The sequence below is a fragment of the Neurospora tetraspora genome (assembly GCF_033439725.1).
Source record: "Neurospora tetraspora strain CBS 560.94 chromosome Unknown B0H65scaffold_10, whole genome shotgun sequence".
Classification (NCBI taxonomy): Eukaryota; Fungi; Ascomycota; class Sordariomycetes; order Sordariales; family Sordariaceae; genus Neurospora; species Neurospora tetraspora.
Window position 1 is genome coordinate 530219 of NW_026944392.1, and position 12965 is coordinate 543183.

Sequence of the window (12965 nt, forward strand, 5' to 3'; positions counted from 1 at the left end):
GGGCGGAGCGGGAGTGCGGGACTCGAACGATGGGCTCGAATGATTACGGAGAGAAGGCTTCATTGTTTGTCGAGGTATAGTCGAGGACGCCAGGGCTGGCCACGAGATTGCCCGCGATAACGGCGGTGATCGGTGGGTCGGTACGGGTCGCGGGCACTTGAAACTGTTATGGTCGTGGTATGTTCAGCAGGGATCGGTGGAGGACACGCTGGCGCGATGGCGCGGGCTCTTCAGTTAGCCACGAGATGCTTGTTAGCCTTCGGGCCAGCAAAGGGCACGTCAACAAGGAAAGGGTCGTCACTTGCCTGGCCGCCACCACGGTACGCTTGATAATATCTTCAGCTGTTGCTGGCGATGGGTGTCCGAGAACAGGGGGAACTGATGGTTGGCGTCGAGGATGGATGAGGTGGGATTGCCACGCGTGGTGCATGCGGGGAGAAAATCTGTGTTGCTAGGGGAACGCGCATGGGTGGCCGACGCGCTCTCACGGGTAAACAAGGGTAACCACAACAATGCCGAGGCATGTTGGAACTTGGAATCCATGGCCCTGTATCAGTGGACAACTCCATGGACGGGTGGATCCCAAACCTCGGTGCCGTCGGGGCAAACAAACCAACAGTCGCTGGCCATTTCCGTGCGCTTCCAAAAACCTCCCGCTTCACCAACGCTCCGGCGCGCATCGTTTGCGTCACGAGGGGGCGTCCGCCGATGACCCAGTGGCTCCCTCGACGCGCGCAGCGGTTCGCGCATGGGTTCGCGCATGGGCTGCTGTGCACAGCGGGCATAAGTAAACAAGCAAGCAGGGAACGATATTGGCCACATGGAAGTACATTGTTCAGATATCAACAAAGGGTTTCAATGGGCAAGTCCAATGTCACAAAGGCATTCTTTGATGACAGTGAGGGAATCATGGAACCAGCAGAGAACAAAGCAGGAGGGCATGGGCGGGGAAGGAGTCTTTCGGAGGACCATGAAAGCACCAGGGGCAGGAGCAGATCAACAAACAGTCACAGGTCCCCGTCCATAAGGGGTTAGTTCCTTCCCTCGCTGTTTGCTGATCATATATTTCGGCATTCTTCGTGAAGGTGCAAAGCACGGGCCGTCCTATTGAGCATCGGTCGTTCCTATTGTGCAACTTGGGGCTCCACTTGGTTTTATCTCGTATCCCTGCACTTGCAGCTTGGTACCCCCGTCACCTTCCCGATTGAACTTTCCTGAGAACCTTGATTGGCTGCACCGATGGGGGCTCTCGACAACTTAAACTCAACGACAGTCATCCAATGTGTCGCTGGCGCTGCGCAACAAAGTTGCATCTCACGAATGGCGGTTTTTTTTTCTGGAATTGGCCTCAATTTGGATTTGGCGCAATTCGGCTGGGCGTCTTCAGGTTTTGTCTCTATATAATGATGACTCCTCCAGGCGGCCAAGAACCTGTGCTTTTGGTCGTCCGAACTCCCACACTCGTCCCTTGCCCTGCCATACACAACATCAGACGAAAGCCCAAAAATGGAGCGGTTGGGACGGATTCACTCAGCAGTCTTCATTTGTCCCTGGAATGACTGTTTTGTGAACAGTCCCCTTGAACGGGCATTCTGGCTGATTCGGAAAGCGACCGTGGAAAGGGTCGGTTGAGTTAAATGCCCCTTTGATTTCTTTCATGTTTTCTCGTGCACTCCCTTTCAACTGCACAGGCAACTCAACACATTGTATCGGCAGAGCATCTACCGAAGAGACTGCAAACAAGCCAGAGACAGCGACAATATGCCCGTTGTCAAAGATCCCCCGGCCTTTGACGGCCACGCAAATCATGCTGCTTCAGGTATGCGACCTAATGTCCTAATCAACGTGCAGATGCATAACGTACATCGTTCACATGTAAGACAAGAAGGCTAAACATGCACATTTTCTAGACCCAATTGCCCTGAAGACCACCTTCGGCGGCTCTGAAGAGCCTTATCCCATTGCCCTCCTGGAGGATGCCGCCTCTGATGCGGCCCATCCCATCCGCGATTCAACCAGCGACTCGGGTCATCACAACCATACCACTCATCTCATCGTCGACGACAACGCCGTTCGCAATTGCAACAATTACGACAGCCAGCGTGCTAATGAACACGGCTGCGGACGTTACCGTGTTATCACGGACGACCTGATTGATCCGATCCTACTTGCTTGGGAGGAGGATCACAAGATCGCATTTTTTACTCATCGCATGGGTGCTTCCACGGATAGCTACTCGGACAGCGACATCCTCCTCAAGACCTCTGTCAACTTCATCTTGAATGCCACCGCAAGGGCTCCGATCACTGGCTTTTATGCCCCGGCCACATGCAACTTCCCGAACCCGGCAAACACGTTCCTTGCCTCGAACCACCACATGACCGGAAATCACAGCACCGGTACCTCCAGCCCTAACTTCGTTAATCCTATTCCCGGCTCATCCAACATGACGCGCCCTAACTCCATCCAACCCACCAACACCCATCACGTCGCCAAAGTCACTGCACCCAAGCCACAGGTTGCCTCGGCCCATCGCTCCATCACCAAAGCGGGTGTCAAGAAATCTACCATCACCAAATGCCGGGAGTGCAAAGTTCGCGCCGTCTAGCAAGCGGGCGCTTACAAATGCAAGAGCTGCCTCAAGAACAAGCCAGGCAAGGCCGGCTGGGCCCAGATTTACGAATGGGCCGCCCAGGGCATTCTCACATGCACCGACTGTATGAAGCGCCCACAGCGCGCGGCTGGTAAGCTGTGCGACGAGTGTTTCCAGAGAGAGGAGGAGTGATGGGCTAGAGGTCATGAGCACATTCACTGCACCGGAACTTGTAACCCAAGAAGGAGGAAGGGACGATCACTTCCAGGAGGGGCGGATGTTCGGTAGTGGGGTTCATTGGTGGAGTGCCAAGGAATGGGTTGAGACTGATGGAGGAAGGGACGATGAGCAGCTAGAACCTCCTGCGCACACGTAGGAAAGTGCAGCATGGTACATATAGCAATACCACGTCGAAGGAATTTCACCAACACTTCTGGCATTACATGTCGTGAACCGTACTTTCATCAATCCCAATATCCATACTCATACCATTCTAACTGTATCTATACCTATATATCGTAACCCGTAAACATCAAAACCGTAAGATAATCTAGTTATCCTCGCCCTTCGAGCTACTCGAAATCGGCACCACCCATTTTTCCTCTCTCGGCAATCCCCACGACAACATCTTTCCTACCTTAGCGACGACACGATCGACGACAAGAATGACAGCGACGCTAATAATGTCGTCCATGACTCCCACAATTCTGGCTTCAGCATGAAGGAAATCGGTCACTATCGCATTGTCACCGACAACCTCATCGACCCCATTCTCCTCCACTGGGAGGCTGATCACAAGACGACGATCAGTGGCCATCTCATCGCGAATGTTGAGACCATTCTTGCCCAAGGCAACACCAAGGCCCCCATCAGTTTTGTCCTTGTCCTGAATGACGCTCCGATCAGCGCTCAGCCCTTATTCACTTTTCCCAACCACTCCACCACTGTCATGCCTCAGACAAGTGCAAGGTCCGTGCCGTCTAGCAGACGGGCACCTATACGTGCGCTAGGTGTCTTCTCAACAAGCCCGGCAAGGCCGGCTGGGCTCGGATTGAGGAGTGGGCGAGCCAGGGAATTTGACTTGCACAGATTGTATGAGCCGCCCCCAGCGTGCTCAGGGCAAGCTGTGCACCCAGTGCTTTAGCGGAGACGAGGAGTGAACTGAGCTCACTTGCCGGGCCGGAACCCGTAGGCCGTAATCCAAGACATGTAAGACACGTTACTGGACATGAACACTGTTAACCAACTCTTCATTTTGATCTTCTGACCTGTTGCTTAAACTTCAATCACTTGTGCTCGTTTCGCAATAACCTCCCCGACTTCTCGACAAACCAAGAAGCGCAGCACCGAAGCTGTTCAACATCCCGCTAATCTACACAGGACATGACAACACGACAAGGAAGACCTTCTAGTCAAGGATTGAGGACGGTTCACCATGTGAATTGACATTGCAGATTTCGGCTGACCATCAGAGTTAGAAACCGTCTGAACTCCTCGGGTCCAGCAGAACATCCTCCTTCACCAGTTTTTGTCCAGGTTCGGTCTTCGAGAGACACGATTGGACAGGCGAGATCGGCAATTCAAGATCGGATGACAGTCTCGGTTACGTGTTAGCAGTGTTCTGACTTACAATTTGCGAGGTTACTATAGAGGTAGTCCCCACTCACTGATTTGGATTGCGACCGGGCAACTTTGGAGGTACTTGTAGTGCGCTCTCCGCTCTGGTCTATCTGCTGTAACCCTTCAACCAAATAATATTAACGCTGCGGGTTTAAGCTTACCTACCCAACACACTCTTCTAATTATTGACAACAATCACGGTCCCAGGAAAAGACATTTACCAATATAGCCCCCGTTGGACTTTTCTCCCATCATGGACCGAAGAAAGTGCGGAGGGTTCCTGCAATTGTGCATGGACGTAGATTTCAAGACCACCTATCCTTTTGCCTTGCTGAATAAAGAGCAGGGTAAGACTCACCCAATATCAATACGAGGCCCGCCTTGAAAACCGTATACTGACAACAATTGCTTCCACAGTCGAGGAGCTTGAGGCACTCAGGCTTGAGTTTGTTGAGTTGGTCGACAAGGCCGATGACGAGACTTGGCGCCGTGTTTGCGACCAATGGGCTCGTCCTTTCGAGGACGTTGTGGGATTTCCCTATATGCTCCTGAAGACGTGTGGTATGGGAACGAACAGTTGGCTCTTCCGACACATCAGCAAGCTGGCTTCTCGGGGGTTTCAGGCAACTCTGGCGCTCCGATGGGCCCGAAAGAAACTGTTGGGAACATGAATCTCCACGGAAACGTGACCGCAACAAAGAACCCTATCTCCTACGAGGCAGCCCTTGCGTCCTGGAACGAAGGGCTTCTTTCTGGCTTGCCGAACGCCGGACCCCAGTACCAGAACCAAACCCCCCCGAACCACAACCATCCCATCCAAAACTATCCCATTCAGAACCAATTCAACCAGAACCAACTCAACCAGAGCTATCCCATGCATAGCCAACTCAACCAGAGCTATCCCATCCAGAACCAACTCAACCAGAGCTATCCCATCCAGAACCAACTCAACCAGAGCTATCCCATCCAGAACCAACTCAACCCCATGGTATCTGTCCAACTTCCAGGGGACAGCCCTCAAAACAACTTCATCGGTCAAGTCCTGGCCGCTCCTCCCCAACCCGTGATCGCAGCTCCTCACGCCGGGCCTGCGAACGACCCCCCCGGTGCACTCCCAAGACCGACCAAACCATGCGACAGGTGCCAATCGCGTCCAATCTAGCAGACTGGCGCCAGATTGTGCATTGAATGTCTTGAGAATGGCCCTGGCCCGCGAAAGCGAGCAGCGATAGAGAGGAACCGCCTGATGGGCTTGCGGACATGCTCTAACTGCATGTACCGGCCTCAGAGGGCGACGGGACGTCATTGCCAGCGTTGCTTCAACAACGCGCATGGTATCCCGAATCCTCCAGAGGAGGATGAAATGGCGGGGGGCGAAGAGGAAGAGGATTAGAGGAGTAAGGGTGGAAGGTGTTAAGGAGAATGAAAGGGCAAGGGCGCCCAGCAATGGAGGAAAGAGGGGAAGCAGCGACCCTTCGGTGGCTGGTATTAGAAGCAGGAACGATCCTGTCGTGACACTTGATGGAGGTGCTCGCAGCATGGCGCGGATGCAGGTGGGTCCCAGTCGAAGCAGGATGCACAAATCCAGAAGGCGCAGACGGGGGCCGCAATGCAGGAGCTGGGCACCCAGGAAAGCAGAGACAGCGCATATCTACTCAAGTAGGATGATCGAGGGTAAACTGGGTTGGCACGTTCTGCAGTGATGGAGGTGTACATGTCTTGGACCGTCACGAAGTAGGGACAAAGAAGGCGAGAGAGAAGTTGATGTATTTAAAAGGAAGACAAGGCTACGAACGAACGCGGGGAAAAGTTAGTTAAGGAAGGTGGTGTTGGGAAGTGGGCCCAGGTAGCTATAGCGTAAATATTACGTTAAGCTTTTCCTTATTGAAACGCTCTATAATTTTTTTTAAATATACCTCTTAATATAGGTAGATATAATAGTTAGGTCTATCTCTAACGATCGAATATCTTAAAAAAGAAGAAGTATTACTAATATCTTTAATATTGAATATAGAATTAAGAGTACTAGTTATTATATTTATATCGGTTTAAGTAAATTTAATAATTGAGAGGTCGTCGATGTAAAGTAGAATAATAATATTAATCTTCTTATTCTTAAATACGTAGCTATTTATTGTAAATAGTTCGAAACTTACTATTTTTATTTCTAGTATTATTATTTTACATTATTAAATTACTAATTTTTAAAGGTTATAGAGCGCTTTATTCAAATAACATACCCTACTTATTCTATCCTCGAAACCAATTGGCTATATAACGTAAATTACCTCCTTCTTTAGTACTAGGGCGTGTGGCGGTGCTGGCAGTCAGCGACCCACATGTGGGTCCCGCTATCGCTTGTGCGACCAGGATATTTATTTGGGTTTGCACGCTTGTATCTAGTTCTTCTCTTCTTTTCTTCTCGCCATCTGAAATCTTCTGTCATAGATGGAATCTTAGCTTGGCCTTCGACCCTCCCATACTGTGCTCTTGCAGGGCGTTTAAGTACGCGGTTACTATATTAAATTAGTAATATTCTAAGTCTATCGTTACTACTAATATAATAAAGATTTTTATATTGGAGGTGTAAATAACGGTTAAATATACTTTATAAAGTATATAATAACTATATTCAAAGTTATTATATATTACTTAGCGAGCTCTATTATAAATCTATAAATTAGCTGTATTAAACTTCTAATTAAGGATCTATTTGCCCGGTATAATTTTAACTCCTTTTACTTAATCGATAAAATCCTATATACTAAATTCAATTAATTTATTTATTTATTCCTTTATAGTAGGGTATAAGAATTCCTTAAAATCGTTCCTCTTAATAGGTTTTTTATATAATTTTAGTAAATATAATACTTAACCGGTAGTCGCTAATAATAGGTAGAAGTTTATTTTTAGCGAAGGCTTTAGGTCTATATTCTCGACCGTAATTAGAACGATGGTTACGTACGCTTGAAATACCCTCTTTCCTTTAGTAATTAGGTTGCCCTTAATATTATATTAATTTTATTATTTGTATTTATTCTATATATTCTATTTAGGTTTTAAGTTCCTTATTAAGGCATTTATAAGGGGACTATTAGTTTTCCTTTTAAATTTCGTTTTTTAAAGTAGGTATAAGGTATTCGGTATAGTAAATTCGCTATCCTTATTTGGGTAAATATTTAAGATAGTAATTACAAAATTAATTTATATATTTATATCCTTATCGTTGCTTAGTAGGAGGACGGGAACTTCGGATAATTAAATATTTTAACGTAGGCGGAGTAGGCCGTCTAATATACTACTTAGTATTAAGTAGGTAATTATAGTCGTATTATTCTTATTATTTATCTTAGCAGCCGGCGGGGTTATCGAAGTAAGTTAGAGTAAGGAGGTATTACCTATATTAAAATGGGGTTCGTATTCGAAGGTAAGTATTATAGAATCTTTATAATATATATTATTAAACATTGCCTCGTAAATTAGCGGGGTTTCGTTAATAACGGTGTTAAGGGGATATTATTTTTTAATAAACTTAGCGTCTTTAATATAAATTACTTTATTACTATTATTTAATTTAATACAATAACGTTTTCTAATTAGTCCCTTATAGCTATAAAGCTTGCCTATAATTACCTTCGCTACTATCTTTCTTCCCCTAAGCTTCTCTTTTTTATTATAAATATAACGTAAGCGGTCGCGCTATATGCCCTAAAGTAATAGACGTGAGGCTAATATTATTCGGCTAGGAATCCGATTAATTTTATAAAGACTTCGAGCGGGGAGATGTTATTTAGCGCGGGGTAAGGGAGTTAATTAAAAATAAAAATATCAACTGCTTTTACGAATAATGAATATAATTCTAGAAACTTTATTTTTAAATTAATTATTTTGCTACTTTTAATAACTATACGGCTATATCTTTCGGTTATAGGGTTTTATTCAAGGTAGTTTAGGATTATAACAATTAATATTATAATTCTATTCTCATATTAGACGCGTAGTTTAGCGATAGCATATTTCATTCCATTATTAATATAAACTACCTATATATGAATACTAGTTTATTTTTTGATGTATTTAATAAAGTTAGTTAAGGATTGGAAACTATTAAATTTCTTACCTAGGGTGAAGTACTATGAGTATTTCGAATATCGATTTATAATATATATAGCGTAGTTCTAGCTATTTAACCCCTCTAGCTTATAGGGGATTGAATTGATATAGATTTTAGTTAGTATTTATGAAGTTACAGGGAGGGGGTTATATAAAATAATTTTAATAGATTTTCCAAGGTCGTAAAAGTAATAACGATAAATCTTTGCTTCCTTTTTATTAATAAGGATACTTATTTTCTAGTATATTAAAAGAATTCTTTAAATATTTACGTATATGAAGCGGCGATATATAATAGCGTAATTAATTATATTAAGGGCAGCTAGTATAATTATTTTAATAATGATAAAAACGGAGAATTCTTTTAATTTGGAGATTATTTAAATATTCAGTATGGTAATATTTAAGTCCTAATAGAATTGAATTATTGTTTAGTTATTGCGTTTAACCGAAATTTCGTTATTTTTGCGGTTGATAACGAAACTTACTTTCTTTATTTGGCCAACTGAGACTAGATTTAGCGGGGTATTCTTACTTAAAATAACGTTATATAATATTAAATTTGCGTCCTAACCGCTTAGGTACGGATTTTTAAAAGTAATTTAATTACTATAGGTTGCTTGGGCCTTGCCGCCATTCGCTACGTTAAATACAATAAATTTTTCGAAGGGGATTAGTATTAAGAATTACTTTTCGTCGTTAAATAAGTAATTTAATACGCCGGTATTAAACAGGAAATATATTTAGGTCGATATTAGGGTATTAATAATATTACCTTTCAAGAATAAATACCCCCTTCCGCTTATTAAAGAAGTTTTAGACGCTATTTATAAAGTAAAGATTTTTATTAAGTTCGATATTATTATTACTTTTAACTATATCCGTATTGTAGAGGGGTAGGAATAGTTAATTGTATTTATTACGCATTTTAAATTATTTAAGTCCTTAGTATATCCTTCTAAGCTCTAAAGTACCCCCGGTACTTTCTAGAATTATATAAATAATATTCTATACGACGTTTTCAATATATATATAATACTATATTTAGAGAATATTTCAGTCTTTTCTGATAATAAAGTGGAATACGAAAAATATATTAATAATATATTCGAACAGTTAGTTAAAGCTAGCCTTTAGGTAAATATCGATAAATACGAATTTTATATTAAAAAAATTAAATACTTTAAGTTAATTATATTAGGAAGTATTGAAATAGAGTTAAAAAAATTTAAAATTATTACGGATCAATAATTCCCTATTTTAAAAAGTTTTTATAGAGCTTTTTAGGCTTTACTAGTTTCTATTGTCGTTTTCTTAAAGGATTTTTATTAACAGTAGTACCGTTTTACGACCTTATAAAGAGGAATATAGAATAGGATTAGACCCTAATTTAATAGACCGCTTTCGAAATTTTAAAATTAATTTTTAATAGTAGACCTACTTTATGTATATATAACTAATTAAACAAAATAATTATTAAAACTAACGCTTCCAATTAGGCCTTTAGTAGCACCTTATTATAATACGGTAATAATAGAATTTTATACCCGGTAGCTTACTTTTCATTACAATATACCGCTTAGGAATATAATTATAATATTTATAATAAGGAATTGTTAACTATTATTGAAATATTAAAGGAGTAGAAGTTAGAGTTCGAAGGGGCATAGTAACCGTTCAATATTTTGACGGACTATAAGAATTTAAAGATTTTTACTACGAATAAATAATTAACCCCGTACTATATACGATAATTATAATTCCTATCCTATTTCGACTTTTTATTCCGCTATACCCCCGGTTCGAAGAATTTATACCCTAACGCTTTAAATAGGAAACTAGAGGACGTCCTACTAAATATAGACGATTATTGTTTAAGGGCTAAGAACCGTAACCTTATTAATTCCGTCCGTTTCGAAGAAGGCTATCTGGAAACCCTACTTAGTATTACCGTGGATATAGAGGTAAATGAGGAAGTATTTCTATTAACGTTAAATATTTTAAAAGAGTTAGAAAAATCTATTCATAGTATTACTAATAATAGTTATATTAAATTTATATTAATATACGAGGCGGTAATTTATTTTTAAAACCCTTACCGGTCAAAATAATGCCCTTATATTAAAAAGAAGTTACAAGTAGTATTTGCAGAATATTTAATAATAGGAATCGAAATTTACTACAAATGACAAATATTTATCGACCCTAACAATACTACTACTTATTTATAATTTATTTATTACGCTTATTCTTCGTTAACGGCGGGGTACTTTAGTAGAAATAAAATTTGGGTATAGATAAACGGATATTAACATTAATTAGGTATAGTAGAGGCCGTTAAGATTTATTATAAGGAATACTTTATTTATTTGAAGACGAAAGAATTATAACGAATTAAAGTTAATTATTTAAAATTAATACTAACCGCCTTCGTACCCTAGTATAATATTAATATCGATTATATTTTACCGTTCCTAAAGAATTTTTATTTAAGTTAGAAGTTTAAATATATTGTTATTGTAGTAAATTGTTTTACTAACATACAATACTATATTATTACCAAGACTATAGAAGTAGAGGAATTTACCGATCGTTTTATCGACTGTATATATACCCTCTATAACTTTCCCGATACTATAATATTAAATAGAAGCTCTTAATTTATATTAATATTCTAGGCTACAATTTATAAAAAGTTTTGTTTCCTGCGGTGCCCTGACTGGCCTATAATGATAGCACCAGTACAAGGTTGCTACAGTGAACTATGCACTTGTAGCAGAGCGGAGCGGAAGCGGTAGGAAGTACGACAGCAATGCTGAAGGAAGCAGCGTAGTTGCAAGTACAATAAAAGGATGTTGTAAAAGAGGTCTTAGAGAGGACTCTGCTCTCAAGACAGAAGATTACAGTGGACTCTGCACTGTGAGAAAAGACTATATTGTATTGCTTGACTTGTGCTTGCTTGCTTAAGGAGTGACGAACTGAAGGAGAGGAGAGGTCTCTATATACATGGACACTAAGCATCTAGAAGCTTCTGTTGAATCCTGTGATGACAAATCAGTCTGGAAGAAATGCTAGCTAAGTTATAAGACTCTAGAATACAGTGGCAAAACCTCTTGTATTCTAGTACATTCTGTGGGGACTGAGTCAACTGATTCCGTAGAAGGAATAGTTCAACTAGCCTTCTATACTACAAGGTAGTACAAGGCAGTTACAAGGCACAGTACTAGCCACACGTTAACACCCCCTCTGTGGCTGTACTTAGTGCCACAAGAGCCCCCTCTATACCCCTATGTTGTAGAGCTTAGAGTAGTTCAGCAGTTGTAAGAACCGCTCGAACTTGGGAGCTGGCAGAGCTTTTGTGAGGCCGTCAGCAGCCATATCCTCTGTTGGAACAAAGGATACGGTGATGTTTCCCTCTGTAACGCTCTCTCTCACGCCTTGGAATTTGAGGAGCGTATGTTTAGTACGGCTGTGGTGCTTGGAGTTATGAGCCGTGTCTATAGCCCCTTGGTTGTCTGACTTCAGAGGAGTAGGGTTTTGAAGAGGACGCTGAATTTCGCTGAATAAACCTCTGAGCCACAATGCCTCACGGTTGCCTTCGATGAGTGCCGTGTATTCGGCTTCAAGAGTGCTGTAGGCTACTGTAGAGGCTCTCTTGGATTTCCAGCTTACTGGGCCTCCACTAATCAAGAACACGTAGCCGTAAGTAGATCGAGCAGTAGTTTTACAGCCAGCAAAATCACTGTCAGTGTAGCCTATAGGTGTTATATCTCCTATAGCGCCGTACTGTATAGCATTGTCGATAGTGCTATAGAGGTAGCTCAACAGCTTTTTTGCTGCCTTCAGATGAGCAACTGTAGGCTGTTGTAAGTGCCGAGAGAGCCACTGAACTGCGTGTGCTATATCAACTCGAGTCTGAGTCATAGCGTAAGTAGTAGTGCCTATAAGGCGCTGGTAGAGCTTCTGATCGGCTTTGTTCAGTGGTGGAGAGGGTGATTCAGGACCTGTGAGTCCTGGAGAGAGTGGTATCTTCGGACCGTGAGTGCTAAGCTTGAAGTGTTTGATAGCCTCTTTGATATAAGCTCCTTGGTGAATCCACAATAGTCGTTTGGCTCTGTTGCGTTCGATCTGGACACCTAAGAAGAACTTAGCAGCACCTAAGTCTTCTATGTCATAGGCTTTAGCTAGACTTTGCTTTAGAGCTTGGATCTTCTGTTTAGAAGGTCCAATCAGGAGGCAGTCATCCACGTGGCTAACGATGAAGATACCGTCTTGCTCGTTGAAGTAAGTGGCTGAGTCAGAAGTTAAAGGCTTGTAGCCGAGGCCTTTAACTAATGTAGCTACCTTCTGCTGCCACAGATAGGGAGCTTGTTTTAAGCCGTATAGAGACTTCTTTAGTAGTATAACTTGGTCCTTAGTAGGATCCCAACCGTGTTGTTTCAGCAATGCTCTTGCACTCTTGCTGCTGAGGCTGTATTCATACAAGCCTTCTGGGACTTCCATATATATATCAAAGTCCACACCAGCATTTAGAAAAGCTCCCACGAAGTCGATTTGCTCTATTTCTAAGTCTTCCACAGCTGCTATGGCTAACAGAACTCTCCAGGTAGGAGGAGTAGCTGTGGTAGCAAAAGTCTCT

General features: G+C 42.3%; 2 protein-coding genes across 2 annotated transcripts; one reads left to right on the forward strand and one right to left on the reverse strand.

Moving 5' to 3' along the window:
• Positions 1 to 1761: 1761 nt before the first annotated feature.
• B0H65DRAFT_436882 (uncharacterized protein) lies at positions 1762 to 2785 on the forward strand (the record flags this gene model as incomplete). Its single annotated transcript, XM_062825269.1, has 3 exons — positions 1762 to 1819; positions 1911 to 2593; positions 2651 to 2785. 3 exons carry the CDS (start codon positions 1762 to 1764, stop codon positions 2783 to 2785), a joined length of 876 nt encoding a protein of 291 aa, XP_062676772.1.
• Positions 2786 to 5186: 2401 nt separating this feature from the next.
• Positions 5187 to 5546, reverse strand: B0H65DRAFT_393578 (uncharacterized protein; the record flags this gene model as incomplete). The annotated part of the gene is made up of 1 exon (XM_062823759.1): positions 5187 to 5546. A coding segment is annotated over one exon (360 nt), but the record flags the coding sequence as incomplete, so codon positions are not given.
• Positions 5547 to 12965: the final 7419 nt, after the last annotated feature.